Below are 19899 nucleotides of genomic sequence, written 5' to 3'. Positions count from 1 at the left end.
TGATATACATTATGTGCCGCCACACAGATCATTAGATAACGATTTGATTTGGATAATTATGCAAAACACTTATGCAAAGTGTTCATGCATGGCTACTTCCTGTGGTGTGTGTGAGTGTGTGAGGGGGTTGATCCATGCAGGTGTGCAGACGACTTGGGGAACTCCCTTTTAGCAATGAGAAATGGTACCGAGTTTCAGAAAGGATGAGGAACTGAAACACACTCCCACCTCCTGTTTCTCATTTTTCGTCTTTTGAAATATAAGACCGGTGTGTCTGAATGCTCTCAGATCTTCTCTGATCATCTACACAAAGGTAAAGACATGATGATCCTGAACACTGTGACTGTCGCTGGACTCCTGCTCACCCTGACTGGTAAAACTATCGCTTACAAATAACACTATAAAATGAAAAAAAGGAATCATGTTTTTATAGCTAAGTATTTGATGACATGGTGATGAGATGAAGCAGAGCCCTCATGACTTTTTTATTATGATTTTTTTTGCTATAGATTGATAATCATTTGCAAGCTTCTGCTTATCAGGCCGTCCCCAATACAAGTCCGAAATAAGTGCACTGATTTTAACATGTACGTTCTTCTCGTGTCTGTCAGGTCTAACGGCATATAATTTGAGTCAGGAGACATCCAAGCTGGCGAAACTGGGTGACAAGGTGTCCATACTGTGCACTGCAGAAAATGACGATTATTACACTTCATGGTACCAACAAAAAGCTGGTGGACCTCCTCAGTTTCTGCTACTCAACGACAACAGAGCAACGGTTTGCCTGACAGGTTCATGTTCACCGACTCAGGCAATCAGGATTATCTGAACATTGAAGGAGTGAGAGCTGAAGATGAAGCAGTGTATTACTGTGCTTGTCTTAACTGTGGTGGAGCACAGTGCTACAGTCTGGCAGAGCCTTCGTATAAAAACCTCCTGCAAGACTTCCTTTGAAATCTCCACAGCTGTGAAGTTCATGTCATGGTAAACAGCATTGTACAGTTTGTTTAACAAGGTTGAAAATCTTGGATATTTTTCTTAAATTTGTACATGTGATTTATTTCCTTTTCACATGGTTCGATTACAATTTCTGCGAATTTCACACAAGGCAGTGACACCGTTTTCGAATACAATAAATTCACAGCTCAAAGAAATAATGAATGCAGGATTTATAGAAAGTGTTATCCAGCCTGTGAAATAGAGATTCTGCACTGAATCTGCTAATCTTTCTGCCCTTTTGCCCATGTTCAGGAGCAGTAATGTGCTCGGACTACAACGCTGAGGTTTTTGTACTGAGCTCTAACACTGTGAGCTTACGTGTTTGCTCAAGGCACCAAACTTGGTAAGTCAAAACCCATTTTCTTTAATTTAATCCTCATTTCAATGTAAACTTTAAATCAGTACAATATCGACAATAAGTTAATCTTTTTTTCCCCTTTTTTATGTTCCATACTTTTATATAGAGCTGGTAAAAGATATATAATTTCAATATTTATTTAAGAAAACAATTATTTATTAATTTTGTAATGAAATATTTAGTATTCAATGATTGAATTTTTTTTAATGGAAATTTTTTTTTTTTTTTTTTTTTTACATTTTTAATACTAATAATAATTATTTTTACTGTCATGTAATTATTTAATATTATGAAATATAAAAATGCACAAAGTGTTTTTTTAACTAATCTAAATCTAAAAAAAAAAAAATTCATGATTTGGGGGGGTAAATGTTTTTATTCTTAATTATTAGACATAAATATAAAATATCAAAAATATTTAAAAAAGTGCAAATCAATAATAAAGCATTGCAATACAATACAATACAAAAAAAATTGGGCACATGTATTAAACATTTATTTTTTATAAACATGAAATTTCTTGAAACATTTCCGGACATTGTTTGATCTGTTGAATAGACTTTATCTGTTTGATTTTTATCATTAATAAAAATATTCTTTAAAATATATTCTTTACTCCTGAACATTTTCAAATCAGTCATTCTTTTGTACTTATAGTGATCTCTGCTCGTGGGTCGTCTCCTCCGTCCCTGCTCCTCCTGGCTCCCTCTGGTTCTCTGCTCTCTGAGAGTGATGTCAGTGTGATGTGTGTGGCTCAGGGTTTTTACCCTGAAGGTGTTACCATGTCCTGGTCTGAGGACAGCAGCGGTGTGACGGGTGACGAAGTGCAGACGGGTCCGTATCAGAGCCAAGCCGACGGCACGTTCTCCCAGACCAGCGTTCTGAAGCTCAGCAAGCAGCGCTGAAGCTCTGGGAGAACCTACACGTGCCGCCTGAGTCACTCTGCGCTTTCCACACCTCTGAGCCAGAGCACCAGCCTGGACCAGTGCATGTAGAAAGATCACCCAGTGCTGTTCCACATGTTATCTGCTGCATAAAGAAAGATTTATAAAACACACCCTAATGAAGAAAATGTCTTTAATAGTTAGTGGATTGTGCATTTAAACAGTTGCGTCTGTTATTAAAATAAAATAAGTCTTGTGGCTTTGTACTTTGTTGCTCGCTACAGTCAATAAAGCATTTCAAAATTTCAGCTGAACTTAAAGAGTCTCTTAATGAATATGGGAAAAAAACACTTCAATACTACACTTAGATACTAAGCTCCAACAGACTCCAGTTTCTTACAGCAATAAAGATGAACACAGAAGTAAAATGACAGCCCACAGACCTAAGCTGGACGGCTAGACGGGTACAAGCCAGTGATGTTACTACATTCAGCATCTGCATTTACCTTAAACAGCTAGCAAAACGGAAAAAATAATCACATTAAAAAAGTCTTTATAACAGTACTGCAAATAAGACTACTAGAAAATAAAACACTTTAGAACATGCTATTTTAAGAAAATAATCCAGTCCAGGGTTGATATGAACTCCTCACACCACCCAACATGTTCCTTTATACATTTTGTAATAAAAAGATTATTAGTATTAAATAATTTGGCATTTATTAAACCAGGTATTGAGAGGTAGTATACAGTACAGACCAAAAGTTTATATATATTATATATACAGTACAGACCAAAATTGTATATATATTATATATACAGTACAGACCAAAAGTTTGGACACATTCAAAGAGTTTTCTTTATTTTCATGACTATGAAAATTGTAGATTCACACTGAAGGCATCAAAACTATGAATTAACACGTGGAATTATATACATAACAAAAAAGTGAACTGAAAATGTCATATTGTAGGTTCTTCAAAGTAGGCATCAAGAGAATGTGCAAAGCAGTAATCTAAGCAAAAGGTGGCTACTTTGAAGAACTTAGAATATGACATATTTTCAGTTGTTTCACACTTTTTTGTTATGTATATAATTCCATATATAATTCCACATGTGTTAATTCATAGTTTTGATGCCTTCAGTGTGAATCTACAATTTTCATAGTCATGAAAATAAAGAAAACTCTTTGAATGAGCAGGTGTGTCCAAACTTCTGGTCTGTACTGTATATTATATGCTGTATAACGTGTTATATGGCCATTTATTATCAGTTTCTAATGTAAGTTCAGTATAGAAAACAAACACTATGATATACTTTGGCTTATATAGAAGTTTTGGGTCTGGCTTGTGTTCACCTTTTATTACAAAGTAAGATCATTTTTATTTCATTGTTCATTGCTTTCATCATATGTCACGCCATATCTCATTAAACTATTACTGTTTTGACCATTAAATAACTGAAAAAAGACTAGCAAGGCATGGACACCAATCAATTTACATAATGTCATCTAGTTTCAGCCTCTGTTTCAGCCACAGACTATTTCCATTGCTTGGTTTAAAGGTGCTTTTGGTGGCACTCTGGTTCGATCAAACCACATATTGGCTACATGCTCTAATTTACATATACATTTATGTAATTAGGCAGAAACCCTTATCCAAAGCGACCCACAATTATCTCATTTATACAACTCGAGCAGTTGAGGATTAAGGGCCTCACACTGTGGCAGCTTGGTAGTGCCGGGGTTTGAACTCACAACCTTCCGATCAGAAGTTTAACCATTGAGTTACCCATTAAAATGATTGTCTTCTGAACGAACGCAAATGTTATGAATGTTGCACGTTAGGGCCCTCAAATGTCATTCATTTGCAACGTCATACCAGGTCATCACTGTGAGTTAAGCAAAAAATAAACTTGGATTAAAAAATAAAATACAATATGATGTTCAATGAAGTGAAGCGCACTTGTGGAAAACAGTCGAGCTAGAAAAAAGAGTGCGAGGACAGAAAGAGCGGGAATAGAAAGTCTATGCAAATTCATGGCCTCCAGATGAAACTTTGCTAATGTAGTTCTGCTTTCACTAAGCACTAACAGACAGCAGTGTTCACGCCTGATACAAGTAAAAAAAAAGGAGTGTATTAGCATTGATGATTGATTTTGGGGGTGGTGGCTCAGTGGTTAAGGCATTGGACTTTGGATCGGAAGGTCACAGATCAAATTCCCACCACCACCGAGCTGCCATTGCTGGGCCCTTGAGCAAGGCCCTTCACCTTATCTTGCTCAATTGTAAGTCATTTTGGATAAGTGGTCATCTGCCAAATGCTATAAATGTAAATTTAGCTTCATTTTGTAAATAAATATATAATAAGCAAAAAATTATCAGGTGGTGGACAGGTACATAAACAACGAAACATTTTTAATTTTCCTTTAACTGTGTGTTCTGAAGTACATTTCTCTTAGTTCAAAACAGATTTCTAACAATCAGTATTTATTAAAGATCCTGCCATTTTTTCCCTCCAATTCTGCCTATGTTCTTAATGCTATTGAAACAAACCAAAGCGCATTAATATAAACCTCTGATTTGCAGCTGCACTACTGCCAGAGTTGCTGTTAAGCTGTTTCTAAATAATCAGAATTGCAAATTCAACAGCTTTTGGCAAAGTAGCATGAAAATAAATCCCACACCCAAAGCAACAACCTAAAAAAATACATACTTGGTACTATTAGCCACTCCTTCACTTTCACAAACACCCCACACCCATTTTTTTTAAAAATGATGCAAATTTGGAGTCGCGGTAATGTGCTGAAATGTGTGTGTGTGTGTCTACATGTGAGACAAAGTGTGCTGCCTCTCCTTATAAACCTCAAACATCTTTAGAAGTCGTCGCACATAAGATACACACTCGTGTCTTCTCTCTAAACACCGTCATCTGTCATCATGATGTTCCTGAGCACTGCTGCTCTCGCTGGACTCCTGCTCTCACTCTTAGGTAATTCGTTTTTCTTTCCAACATGAACGTAAATGTTCACGCTTGATTTGTTATCTGCAAACATTTATATATAAAAAATGTCTATTATGTTCATCATGTTCAGATCATTTCAACAAAAGACAGCAGGATCCCCAAGCATAAGAAGTGCTATCAAGTGTCTGGTTCCATCATCTCATGTTTATATTGTATAAATTATCGTATATAAGTTATAAAAGTAGTGTCGAGTTCTCAGGCACAGTGAGAAATCCTACCGGAGAGAGCTTAAGATTCTATGCATAGTTTAAAGATTCTTGTTTTTTTTCCACAGGGTTTAAGGCCATCGTACATCTGACCCAGGAGAAGATCATGAATGTCAATGTAGGACAGGATGTAAAGATTCTGTGCAGGAGGGATAGTGGTAGCTGGGTTATTTTCATGGTACCAACAGAAATCGGTAGAGACTCCAAAGTTTGTACTAGCTGATGCCACCAGAGCCAGTGGTCTGTCCAGTAGATTCACATACACAAACAACGGTTTGGACGAGTACCTGAACATTGCCCGAGTGGAAGCTGAGGACGAAGCGGTGTATTACTGCGGCTGCATCATTTGCGACAACCATCACAGTGCTGCAGTTCAAAGAGCCACTCTTACAAAAACTCCTGAGTGTTTCAATCACCCTGAAGATCCATCATAGTAGATCCAGAGGTTCCAACCTGGTCAGGAATAATTAGAAAACAAGTTCCTAATGTTTTTCTCAGGGTTACATGGATGAAATTCCTCATTATTTGCTACTTTGAGCCTCAGTATTATGAACATTGAGGTGTTCCATCTGCACAGAAGCAGTGTGCTGTGCCCAGGTTTTTGTATGAAGCTGTAACACAGTGGCATGGCAGCATCGGCGGAGGCACCGAATTAAAGATCGGTGAGTCATAATCTTTTATTGAACTTATTAAAAAATTAGAACTACTTTTCATTTGCACAAGAACAGATACAGTTGGTGGATTAATTGATTTTTTTTCAAAATATCATTTAATGGCCCCGTTTTTATTTGTATTAGAGTCAAATAATAATATTAAACTGTATTTGTATAAGTTTATTCATTTTTTTATTTGAATAGTATTATCTTATTATTATTTTATTTTAAAATATATATATTTTTTGATATAATTGAGAAATTCAATGAAAATTATATTTTCATCGATATATATTTGAACACAATCTTGTGTCTCTGTCATTCACGTTTCTGTTATTTTTAATCATTTATTTACTAATTTGAATGAATCAATAAACAAATCAAATAATCTATTATGATTACAAAAAGCTAATTAAATTTGTTCATATAATGTTTTCTTTTTTTTATAAAAATAATTGACAATTACTTTTATTACTTAATTTTTAAATAACTGTAATGAAATTCATAGTGTAATGTCCATATCAACACTAATGTCACTCTCACTGACCTCTGAAGGTCTCCATTTTGAAAAGTTGTTTAAAATTGTTGTTGTCCTCTGCAGCTCGTGGGTCGTCTCCTCCGTCCCTGCTCCTCCTGGCTCCCTCTGGTTCTCTGCTCTCTGAGAGTGATGTCAGTGTGATGTGTGTGGCTCAGGGTTTTTACCCTGAAGGTGTTACCATGTCCTGGTCTGAGGACAGCAGCAGTGTGACGGGTGACGAAGTGCAGACGGGTCCGTATCAGCGCCAAGCCGACGGCACGTTCTCCCAGACCAGCGTTCTGAAGCTCAGCAAGCAGCGCTGGAGCTCTGGGAGAACCTACACGTGCCGCCTGAGTCACTCTGCGCTTTCCACACCTCTGATCCAGAGCACCAGCCTGGACCAGTGCATGTAGAAAGATCACCCAGTGCTGTTCCACATGTTATCTGCTGCATAAAGAAAGATTTATAAAACACACCCTAATGAAGAAAATGTCTTTAATAGTTAGTGGATTGTGCATTTAAACAGTTGCTTTTTGTCAGTGAAAGTTAATAAAGCTTTATACTTTTTCAGCAGAAACTATAGAGTCTTTTTGCAGTTTCTGTTCCTGTTTCACTTCATGCTTGGGATGGATTAAACTATATATACAAGTTTCATTTTCAGATTTTTTTTTTTTTTTCACAAGTTCTGATTTGCATATGATTGCCCATCAGTGCATGAAGAGATAAAGAAAAGCCTTTTTAAAAAATTTTTTGTTGTTGAATTGACATTACTTATTGAAAAAAAAAAAATAAAATAAAAAAAAACTTCTGACCTAAATTATAGTTTGTTCTAGTCAATAATGGGAAACTATAAGCTACGACCTTGAAATCAAATGCAGAATTAATTGTGGCTAAACCACTAAAGCAGGTTTGTCCAATCTTGGAATGAAAACCTGCACCCACCCCTGCCCTTTGTGAAAAAGACTGTACACCCCTGCTCTAGATACTTATATTTCCACTCTATGCATTTAAAATATATAGTCTTTTTTTCAATACTCAAAGTGGCCAAGTTTCAATTTCCTTTGAAATACATTATCTTATAGAGACTAATATCTAACAATGAATTCAGAACGGTTGTAAAAGATTTTGATTATGAAAAAAGTCCTCCGTAGTCTCCAGGGGGCGCAGTAGGCCTGCATGCCTCCTTTAACCGCTCGTTTCCAGTGGTGGTAATGACTTCCTCCTGAAAGCAAAGAAGATTCAATCCTGAGTTTACTAAAATGAAGTGCATATGATAGACGAAAAAAAAAAAAAAAATTTTATTCATTTGATATTTGCTATAAACACTGTTTCTTCACCACGTCACTTTTAGACTTAACCTCCATTTTCAAACAGTCACAAAGGCCTTCAACATGGTTTCCAACTACCAGTTCACACGTACACGTTCACAATCTCCCTCGTATTTATTAGTCAGACCTCTTTCCAAATACACACTCACTCCCAGAGACAGTTTAACAGCTACATCGATGATTATAGGTTTGGCTTTGTTAATCAGTTTCAGTTATTAGTCTTAGACTATATGGCTCGTCACTGTGTTTGTGCTGTTGCTATGGAAACCCCTATGTGTATGTACCAGAATTACATTTTGTGTACTTCTGGCCAATCAGATTCAAGCATTCATTAGTATTGTGGTATTGGGTTTAGTGAAAATGTGAGTCACTGTGTGATGCTCTTATTCCATAGGAGGACATTGATCTCTATAGAACAGTTAGAATAGCTCTCATACGTTATACCTTAAACGTTTAATTAGACTTTTACAATTTAAACCAACTGGATTTTTATTTGGTCTGTTAATCCTATAAAAACCCAAAAAGAACCTCCTTTTTTCACTATTTTCCAGTGATATTAAAAAACACATTTATCCAACATAAAAATAATGGAGACAATGGTGTACACATTGGAATGCAATTTCCAGAAGGCAGTGCAGAATTATGTCACACAGCTATAAAGATTAATATGCAATTAGAACATGTTGGATTTTCCTTTTGAAGAATGCTGAAGAGATTCACTCCTATTATCCCACCTTGTGAAAGTCGATAAGGTCAGAGAGAGTGGCGTGGCGGTTCTGGTCCACTCCAAGAAAACTGTAATAATCCCCCGAGGCGTCAATCAGGAAGTGTTTGAAGGCGGTGGCTGTGCGATACGACAATATGTAACCCCAAATTCTCTCACTGACCCGCACCAAGAAGGAGCCTTCAGGTTTGTTCAGCAGTAACTTCTCTGATTCTTCACGTGTAATTATTCCTGGAAAAGGAAAAAGAACTAAACGTAGGTGTAAAACAATGTTTAAAGACTTACATTTTGGTAAGTCAAAAAATGCATTCTTCTTTAAACCTATTGATATGAAATAGAAAAATTCTAATATTTTATTATAGCTATGTTAACATTTCCTAAAAAACAAATGCCAACCAAATTGGGCTAAAAACAACGACAACAACAACAACAACAACACTGTTATCCTGTCATCTCTTTCCCAGCTGGAGAATAAGCGTATCATGTTGAGTGCTCTAGTTAGCATGTTTCCTACGTAGAGCACATGAACCAGGCGTGTCGGTGTAACTCTTACCCTCCGCTCGAAGGTGATTGGTGTATCTTGGTGTGTACGTATCCTTATCTCGAGGGCTCTTCATTAAGGCATGAAAGGAGTGCTTTAAGCTGCATGTTCCGATGGAATTTCACACACTCGAGGGCGCATTAGACTCAGCTTTATTGTCTATTAAACAAGAGTCACACTCTACGATCCATCTGTACTACACAAAAGCGCAGTGCTTAGCCAGTAATTAGCCTAGTAAAACAGCTGAATAATTGAAAGACCCCCGTCATTTCTTGAACACAATCACACACACGGTGTGGAGCAGGTGGTTTTCATTTCAAAGTTTTTTTCGCAGATCAGGAGTGACAGTATAAGCAGAATTTTAAAAGGTTAGCGTGTATTAAGCATACGCAGGATGATGTTTGTGCAAAAGTTTGTGGGCACCTGACCATAAGATTGGTATGTGCTTTTTGAACATCCCAATCCACATTACATACCTATTTGTTGTTATTGTTTAAAAAGCTCCACCGCTCTGAGAAGATGTTCCATTAGATTTTGAAGTGCACATGCTTGCGAAGATTTGTGTTCATTCAGTCACAAGAGTGTTAGTAAAGTTAGGTAATGATGGAGGTGAGGTGAGGAGGCCTAAAGTGCAAGCACTGTTCCAATGAATCCCGTTTAATAGGGTTGAGGGCATTGTCCTGCTGGAACAGATTCTCCTCGTAATGGGAAAACTAATGCTACCACATCAAAAACCTCCTATATAATTGTGTGTCTCAAAATTTGGAGAAGAACCACATATGGCTGGAAAAGTCAGGTTTCCCAATACTTTTATCCATTTAGTGTACACCTGTAAGCTATTTTACCATGAAACCATGTGGCGATGGTGCTGCTTTTCCGATCAAATCCAGCCCTCTTCGGCTTCTGGTCCTCACAGAACCACAGTATGATCGATTCTCTAGAGCAAGGACGAGGGGCACGAACCCAGGCAGGGCTGCAATGGAGGAAAAAAGAATAGTAAAAATAGTACATTTGTATAGAATGTCTTTGGACGTACTAGAATGAAATTTTCACTTCGAATGAACTAGGATACCAAAACCCGTTCCAGCATGACAATGCCCCTGTACACAAAGCCAACTCCATAAATATATGGTTTACATGGATTAGAATGAAACAGTTTGATCCTGCTAAAAAGATCTAACCCTAGATTGAGCTCAAATCTCCACAAGCACACTACAAGATCTGGTGGAACGTCTTCCCAGGAGAGTGGGAGTCATTATAACAGCAAACTGGGACTAAATGTGAAATGGGATGTTTAAAAAGCATATACCAATTTTATGGTCAGGTGTCCACAAAGTTGTTTATATATATTATATGTTTGCTGCTACTTGACAGGCGTTACCCTCATTGTTCATGTTTTATAGAGTCCTTTTTTTTTTTTCAAGAAAAGTTTGCCATGAATATACTGTACAGTGCATTCGGAAAAATCCTATGTTGCAGCCTGATACTACAAACATTCAGATACTTTTTTTTCTCATTAATCTACACTCAGTACCCCATAATGACAAAATGATAATTCTAGAAATGTCTGTTTTTGTTTTTTTTTTTTATAAAAAAATCCTGAAAAATAACATGTACATTCAGATACTTTGCAACAACAGTTAAAAAATTTGCTCAGACACCTCCCATTTCTCTTGATAATTTTTGAAATGTTTTTACACATTGACTGGAGTCTACCTGTGAAAATATTATTGATTGCACCTGATTTGGTGAAGCACACACCTCTTTATAGAGAGTCTCACAGGTAACCATGCATTTATGAGCAAAAAACAAGCTATGAAGTCAAAGGAACTGCCTGCCGAGCTCAAAGTCAAGAATGTTGCAAGAATCTGGAAAAGGCTACAAAAAAATGTATGCTGCATTGGAGATTCCCAAGAGCACAGTGGCCTCCATAATTGAAAGAAGATAATTGATAATTGAAAGAAGAAGTGTGGCACAACCAGGTCTCTTTCGAAATCTGGTCGCCCCGCCAAACTGAGCAATCGAGGGAGAAGAGAGGTGAACAAGAGCCTGATGGTCACTTTGACTGAGCTACAAAGATTCTGTGTGAAAATAATTCAAGTTCCGGAGGACCGTCACTGCAGCCCTCCACCGATCTGCGTAACTGATCTCCTTAGTGCTAAACAAATGGATCCTGCTTGGAGGCACCTGAAGAACTCTAACACTGTGTGGAACAAGATTATCTGGTCTTATTAAATCAAGATTGAATTATTTGCCCTCAATTCTAAACTTTATATCTGGAGGAAATCATGCACTGCTCATTACCTGACCAAAACTATTCCAAAAGTGAAGCATGGTGGTGGCAGCATGATGCTGTGGGGGTGTTTGGAGCAATATACAGAGATATCCTCAATACTGGATTGGGCAGAAAATACCCCAATCTAGGTCTGCCAAGCTTGTTGTGTTGTTGCCAAAGATGCAAAAATTATTGGCAGGTTTAGGGGATTAACCTAAGATTCAATTACTGAATGTCATTCACCGTAAAAACAAAGATAATATAGTTAAAGTCACCTATCCATGAGTGGCAGTGCTGCAGTGCTGCTGTTTTTGCGGCTCTGTCTTCGGCGATAAAGTGGAGGATCTGCAGGCTGGAGGCTGGGTCGGGGACGATCTTTGTCGCAAGGCAGGACTTGATCCTCTGATTTGGCTGCTGTCTCTATTTCGATTGCACTGTGTCTCCTGCTTACAGGTATCTGCTGCTTGAACTGACCTTTCTCCATGGCTCGGATGGACTGGCGCTTATATTCATCTCTGGCCCAGCGTGCTTTCCTCATCATCTCCACATCTGCTGCCTTGGAGCGCTGCACTGGAATGTAATCGTGTATAAAAGTATTGGTATAAAAAGCAAAAAGAGCTATACACACACAGGCTTGTAAAATATTTGTAATTTCTAAGAAAAAGGTTTTTTAGGAATTTTGGTAACACCAATAAATTTTTTTTGTCTTATTAATTTAACAGAATAAAAAAGTGAATATTTCCAACACAGGAAAACCATTGCTTGTCTAGGGTTATGCAAATGAAAGGAGAACTGATAAAAGCGATGCTTGCTGCAAGGTACTCACGTTGTTCTTCCCACTCCTTGTCCTCATGTTCGCTTTGCTTTTGCTCCTGTTGTAGCGACATGAACAGCTCTTTGACTCGCTTCTCCTCAGCACACCGAACCTCTTCTTCTCCCTTCCGCCTCTCTTCCTCCTCACGTCTCTTTAGGCAAAACAAAGTAAGGTCATCATTTTAAAACATCAGTTGTTTCCATGGCATAGAAAGGCATGCTTGATACATGCATTAACGCTGACAATGCTGCTTAACACACATCGAATGGTTTATGGTTCATTACAGAAACAAAGCTTGGGGGCCTGAAGTAGTTTTTGTTTACTTTACATGGTGCAAAATAGGGAAACACAAATGGAGGGCTAAACAAAAACAGTTATTACAAATATAAATAAATAAATATAATAGAGGTAAAATTAAAACCATCGCAACACACATTTCTTCACGATTTCTTCATGCGCCAAGTCTCAAATCGACAATTAAAACCGTCCGTGTGGAAACGCTTAAAAACATTTGGGTTTCCTGGTGGTCTGGTGGTTAGGATTTGGCGCTCTTACCGCCGCAGCCAGGGAACCAAACCCAGCCATTAGGGATGCACAAGCCAGTGCACTCTGCCAGTCACACACCCGGATAAATGGGGAGGATTGCGTTAGGAAGGGGGTAAAATCTAACATGCGGATCACAAATACGGATGATCAGCTGTGGTGACCCCTAATAAGAGAAGCCAAAAGAAAGTTTAATTACTTTAAAAACATTTACAAGAATATTTTGTCTTCATGCTCTATATTGAGTCTGGTTTCATTAATAACAAACATACATTCGAAAAAAGCATCCAAATTGTCCATGGCCATGTTGATTGGAGTATTAAAATGTAAAACTTCAAAAGTATTAATTTAAGGTACATTTAAAACAGATAAAAATGTGCGATTAAGTTGCGATTACTCAAGTTAATATATATACACAGTATATATATAAATAATGTTTAGCTGAGCTAAGAATTCTGTGGTTATTAAATGATAAGCAATGAGAGCTCTGTGTGACATTTCTCCCTCATTATTCGGGAAATCTTGTATGGTTTGAGACCATCCAATGTTTAATGGCTTTTTTTTTTCAGCACACCTGGCCATAGCTCTCAGACAAACAAGCCGTTGAATATTTTTCTTTAGAAGATCTTATTACTGGGCCCTGAATCATTGATGGACATTAAGACCTTAGTGGAGAGCAATAAAGTAGACGACAGTGAAAAACTATCAACTTGCCTGCTCTTGTTCCCAAGAGCCTTTTCATATCTCGTTAATATTTTTTTTTTTTTCAAAACCAGTTGGCAAAAATAAAAGCTAATATTGAAATCGAGTTCAGATTGAGACCTCAGATGTACTTAATAAAATAATATAGTACTAAATAATATGATGTGCTGGATCAAGTGCTATTTTACTGCTGAATAAAGAGGTAAGAAGTCGTATTATTCATTCATATTCATTGATAAATACTATGAAAACCATACTCTCTCTCTCTCTCTCTCTCTCTCTCTCTCTCTCTCTCTCTATATATATATATATATATATATATATATATATATATATATATATATATATATATATATATATATATATATATATCATTTTTTTTAGATATTTTTTTTTAATATAATCCAGCAATATATTTGAGAAAAAGGCAATTTTTAGTCTTATAAATGGTTGGATTTAAAGGCAGTTATTATTGAGATTTTGTTCTCTAAAGTAAAAATCAGGTGAGAAGCAAAATTTGGGAAATATCCAAAAAGCTGCAGATGTAATGAATGCAGGATTACACCAGATCAAAGCATCTATAAAATAATCTTCACCTTCAGCTCCTTCTGAATGAGCTCTTCTTCCTGTTTGGCTGCCTTCCTGTCCTCTGCTTCCTCTTTCCATTTCCCAGCTACCAGACGTGCCTTCTCTTTAGCGATTGCGTCCCTGAACTTTTTCTTGATCTCGGCTTCTTTCGTTCGCCTTAAGGGAAAAAAGAAACAACATTTTGGTTAATGCTGCTAAAAAATGCTTAAAACTGCCATACAATGAAATTTATAGATATTATAGATGAAGACGCATCTTAAATATTCTAACAAGGACTTCAATTTGGTGCTAAATTACAATAGAGAAAATGACATGTTGACATTTTGCCATTATTGAGCAATTCGATTCCCGTCATATGCTGCTTTTCCTTTTTTATATATACTCACCAAAGCTCCTGGGCCTCAAGTTGCGCCTGCCTTCGAGCTTTCTCCTCCATCAGCTCTTTGATGATTTGTTCATAAGTTCTATCTCCAGGAGCTTCACCCATAACCCATACCCACACCTCACTATCAATGCCATGGAGCCACTGAATGTGCTTTCGCTCTCCTGTGGACAATATCACACATGAATTATGACCTGAGAGCAGCTTGGTAGTTTGTACTTTTATAGCCGTTAACAAGCTTTTCACCTTTTGATAGACCAGAGCTCTTCTGTGAGCTTTCTTCTCGAGCCTCGCGCTCCTTCCAGCGCCGGACCTGCTCCTGGCGGATCTTGTAGAAGAGGATTTGCTTTTGTTCCTCATTCAGCTCAGACAACAGTTCCGGCTCTACGTACATTTCATGGAGAATCCTTTGCATCATCCTGATCTTGGACCTCTGGGTCTTTTCAGCAGGAGTAGATGAAGAAGGTCTATTAAAACCAACATTATAAAAAATTGAAAACTAGAATGGAATGGAAAACTTGGTTCTATGCTGTTAAAGGATAAATAATCAGTAGCATCCTGGTGATTATGGATTTTGCTAACTCATACCCAGAGGCACTACCAGTGTGGAAGGACACATCCCAGAACATTACAGAGGAACTGGTTGTGGATGAGGACAGAAGATATTGGGACCTCTTGCTGCCTTTCCACATTGCTGCCCTTGCCCTTTCCCTTTTAGGGAACTGTCCAACAGGTGCTATGTGTATTACCCAATTACCACCAATTACCACAAAACCCACTGGATCCTCTTTGTAAAATATTTCCCATTTTAAGTGTGGCACAGAGGGGTCCAGTACAGCAGTACAGCTGGGCTGTTCCAATGCTACAGACACTGTTGCCAGTTTGCCTTAGCAATTGACTTGAGATCTCGGGTTGAACTTTAATGATGGGCAATTGCAGCCTTATCACAGATCATGCCTATCCAGGATTCAAGCTTAGAACCACTGTCATGTTCAGCCAAGGGACAGATGATTGCCACAACTGCTCCCTGTCTCTGGAGCATGCCAGGAGGAGATAAAAGATAAGGTTTCAAGTGAGAAGTGAGAAGAAGCTGGTCGAACCCTAAATACATTTATTTTCTGCTTCTAAATATTACAGATTCAGCTATTCCTGGTGTTATGATGCTGTATCGGTGCTATCACAAGATTGCAATAATGCTCCCACTGCCCCCACATCACCTACCTTACCTTTGCTAACTCTGATCCACACTTTCATAGCCATAAAATAATTTTTTTCACCCACCTGATGTGTGACAGTGTGTTGATTTTTTTGCTGGTGCTATATACCACATATATGTAATAGCTAAATAATGCTGTTCAAAATTTTTATTTTGGTACTGTTGTCCATTGCTTGCAGTTGTTGGAGACCACCAGGTCTGGTTGCCATATGGCATCAAAATGGAGGACATGTCTAACTCTAAGAGACACAATTCATGAAACAACAGTTCTCAAAACACTATTAAAAAAGCATGCACTCTATAAAAATCTCTTAGCCAAATCTCTACATACAAACATATGAATATTCTAAATTATAATCATATTTTAATGCCACCTTGTCGGAGTCACTCCGTCTCCATAGTTGTGTTGTTGCAGGAGTGAAAGCTTATTAAATCCCTTTGTGCCTTGTCCCTTCTCTTCTTGCTCTGTCAGTGGGGTTTGGAGAGGATCCAGTTGTATCTTAGTGAAACTGATGTCCCACTTCCATAACGCAATGACCCCATGCTAAGTGTTCGAAGTATGACGATGACTTTAATATGCTTTAGGATGAAACCAAAAAGAATTAACCAGATGGAAGGAATCCTACAGGTAACAATGTACAGGCAAAATGACGGCGTTTAGAGGATCCTGTTGACACACACCAGTGAACCCAGTGTAACTTGACCAGTGTGTGTGTGAATGAGATAGGGAGATTGGTGGTTGGAGGAGCCAGGGAGTGTAAATGTACAATTTAATGAAAATATAATAATTGTTATTGCAATATCAATTAAAAAAATATAGTACTTAATTTTGGTAAATAGTATATAAAAAATACTGTTCCATATATACTTTGAGCAACGGTCGAAAAACACAACTATTATAACATGTTATTTTTAAAGATAATATATTATAAGCATAATAGTTGAACTTTTTAATGTTTTTTTTTTTACTTTTTATGTCCTCTACATCTGCCTCTTTCAACTCAACTACCTGCATGTCTTCCCTCACCACATCCATAAACCTCCTCTTTGGTCTTCCTTTTTTTCCTCCTTCCTGGTGGCTCCATCCTCAGCATTCTCCTACAGATATACCCCATATCCCTCCTCTGCACATGTCCAAACCATCCCAATCACACCTCCCTCACCTTGTCCCCAAAACGTCCTACATGCGCTGTCCCTCTAATAAACTCATTTCTAATCCTATCCATCCTCGACACTCCCAACAAAAACCTCAACATTTCAGCTCTGCTACCTCCAGCTCCACCTCCTGTCTCTTACTCAGTGCTACTGTCTCTAAATCATACAACATCGCAGGTCTCACTACAGCCCTATAAACTTTTCCTTTCACTCTCGCAGATACCCTTCTATCACAAATCACTCCTGCTGTCACTCTTCTCCACCCACTCCACCCTGCCTGCACTCATTTCTTCACTTCTCTAACACACTCTCCATTACTTTGCACTGTTGACCCCAGGTACCTGAACTCCTTCACCTTCACCACCTCTTTTCCTTGCAACTGCACCACTCCACTGTCCTCTCTATCATTCACACACATGTACTCTGTCTTACTCCTACTGACTTTTATTTCCCTTCTCTCCATCACATATCTCCACCTCTCTTGGCTCTTCTCAACCTGCTCCCTACTCCCTCTGCCCTTCCACATTCCTCTCCTTAAGGCCATACCTACCCATCACCTCCTCATCACCTCTGTTCCCTTTACCTACATGCCCATTCAAGTCTGCCTCAATCACCAATCATTCATTCCCAGGTTCACTCTCCACTACTTCATCTAACTTACTGCAGAATTTTTCTTTCTCCTCCGTCTCACAGCCGACTTGTAAGCACTGATGACATTTATCATCATCCCTTCAACTTTCAGCTTCACTTTCATCACCCTATCAGAAACTCTCTTCACCTCCACTGCACTCTTACTGTACTCTTTCTTCAGAATCACCCCTACACCATTTCTCTTTCCATCCACACCATGATAGAACAGTTTAAACCCACCTCCAATGTTTCTGGCTTTAGTCCCTTTCCACTTGGTCTCCTGAACACACAACATATCTACCTTTCTCCTCTCCATCATATCAGCTACCTCTCCCCCTTTACCAGTCATAGTACCAACATTTATAGTACCAACCCAAACCTCCACTCTCCTGCACTGCTCCTTTCCCTGCTGTCTCTAAAGACGTCTTCCTCCTCTCCTTCTCCTCCTTCGGCCGACAGTAGCCCAATTTCCACCTGTACCCTTTTGGCTAACGATACCTGTGGTGGTCGCTGGTAACCCAGGCCTCGACCAATCCGGTATGAAATTCAGGTTTGCGATTCGCATGATTGATTTGGTATGTTTCACTTTGGATGCCCTTCCTAACGCAACCCTCCCCATTTATCCAGGCTTGGGACCGGACTAATAGTGCACTGGCTTGTGCAACCCAAAAAAAAAAATAAAATTATAATAATAAACTATCTATCTATCCATCCATCCATCCATCCATCCATCCATCCATCCATCCATCCATCCATCCACCCACCCACCCACCCACCCACACACACACACACACACACACACACACACACACACACACACACACACACACACACACACACACACACATATATATATATATATATATATATATATATATATATATATATATATATATATATATATATATATAGCCAATACACTTTTATATAAATGAAAAAATGATACAGATATGTGTATGTGTGCATTGTGAAAGACAGGGGGCAGTGTATATCCACCATGAGACATTTTTGAGACATCTGATGCTTCAGGTTCACTTAGCTGCTATTGAGTTAAATATTCAGCAGCAGAGAAATAAGATATCATAAAAAAAAATAGAATGTCAGGCATCAAAAGAGACCGCAGATAGGTCCTCTTAAACCACAGAAAAAAACATTTATTTCAAAAAACACGTTTATTTCCCAGGGGTTTTGGGAACCCAGTCCCATGTTAGATTGAGTTTCTATAACAGCAGCATTCTAAAAATGTTTACTATAACAGAACATCCTGATAGAACTGTAATTCTTTCTAATATTAAAATGTTTTATTTATTAAAGAGCAGTGTAGAAACATTTAGGATTTTTTTTTTTTATGTCCATGACGAGTTAAGTCCTTGTTTGTTACTCAGGTTCTAGCTGATATACTTGTTCCCTCAACAGCCTTTTTTCTCTCTTGAAAGAAGAATCAGAATCCAAAAGGTATTATTGGCAAGTGTAGTCACATATAAAGAATATGTTTTAGTGACAGTAACTTCAATATGCAACAATATGAAATAAAAATAAGAAAACAGTTATAACATAATTTATAGTCACATTAAAATATGCAGAATTGACAGATCTTATATACAGATATGTGCATGTGGGAGGTAGTGCATAAAAACATTGTGGCTGTGGAGGTATTGTAATAAATAAGTGTTAATGAGGTGGTTTGCCTGAGGGAAAAAACGGTAGATGTGTCTTGTAGAGAGATTTCATAATTAGGCAGCCAACTAGGCAGGTATTATCTTGGTATTTGGAATGTTGTCAGACAAAAAATAACCATAGATGGTTAAGCGCTGGGAAAATTTCAACTTAAAATTCCAGTATCTGTGACAGTGCTGATGGCAGAAAACAAAACTATTTGAATATTTTCTGCTAAATCATAGACAATTTCTATTTGAGATATGTCAAATCCAAAAACTGTCTAAAATGTAAATCCAAACAAAATGCAATAATTTGCAATCTCAGAAATACATGTTATATACAATAAAAACAAAAAACACAAATATAAGGTCATTTGGAATTTGATGGCTGCAACACATCTTAAAAATAATGTGAGACCAGTTGATAAAGTTTTGGGAGAGGAATGTTGTCCCATATGTGTCTGATAAAGGATTGTAGCTGCTCAACAGTTCTGGGTGTCCTTTGTTGTATTTTTCGTTCAATGATGTGCAAAGTGTTTTCAAATAGTGAAAGATCTAGACTGCAGGCAGGCCAGTTCAGCACCCAGATTCTTCTACTATGAAGTCATGCTATTATAATAGATGCAGTTATCATGATCCTGCTCAAATACGATATGAAAGGCCTTCCCTAAAAAAGCCATTTTAAACCTGTACATACAACTCA

General features: G+C 37.8%; 1 protein-coding gene and 2 long non-coding RNA genes across 5 annotated transcripts in view; 2 read left to right on the top strand and 1 right to left on the bottom strand.

Annotated features, from left to right (window-relative positions):
* The first annotated feature begins 205 nt into the window (after positions 1-205).
* Positions 206-2549, top strand: LOC310725573. The gene is made up of 4 exons (XR_014533436.1): positions 206-373; positions 612-984; positions 1252-1342; positions 2015-2549. It is a non-coding gene; the product is annotated as an uncharacterized lncRNA (long non-coding RNA).
* Positions 2550-5067: 2518 nt separating this feature from the next.
* Positions 5068-7217, top strand: LOC310725542. The gene is made up of 3 exons (XR_014533396.1): positions 5068-5231; positions 5539-6132; positions 6725-7217. It is a non-coding gene; the product is annotated as an uncharacterized lncRNA (long non-coding RNA).
* LOC310725483 (SH2 domain-containing protein 4B-like) overlaps positions 7119-19899 on the bottom strand; it is a 99856-nt gene continuing 87075 nt past the window's right edge. For 2 of the 3 annotated variants that reach the window (XM_083540491.1, XM_083540492.1), the window contains exons 2-9: positions 14784-15004; positions 14542-14701; positions 14164-14311; positions 12335-12473; positions 11784-12078; positions 10079-10206; positions 8703-8923; positions 7119-7862 (exon numbers count right to left, since the gene is read on the bottom strand). In XM_083540491.1, coding sequence (XP_083396617.1) covers positions 7770-7862; positions 8703-8923; positions 10079-10206; positions 11784-12078; positions 12335-12473; positions 14164-14311; positions 14542-14701; positions 14784-14955 — 1356 coding nt within the window. In that variant the 5' untranslated portion in view covers positions 14956-15004 and the 3' untranslated portion in view covers positions 7119-7769. The remainder of the gene's footprint in view (positions 7863-8702; positions 8924-10078; positions 10207-11783; positions 12079-12334; positions 12474-14163; positions 14312-14541; positions 14702-14783; positions 15005-19899) is intronic. The other variant, XM_083540490.1, reaches the window with a different exon arrangement.

The sequence above is a fragment of the Silurus aristotelis genome (genome assembly GCF_946808225.1).
Source record: "Silurus aristotelis genome assembly, chromosome: 4".
NCBI lineage: Eukaryota > Metazoa > Chordata > Actinopteri > Siluriformes > Siluridae > Silurus > Silurus aristotelis.
Note: the sequence above shows the minus strand (reverse complement) of the source record. Positions and strands in the feature narration are given on the sequence as shown.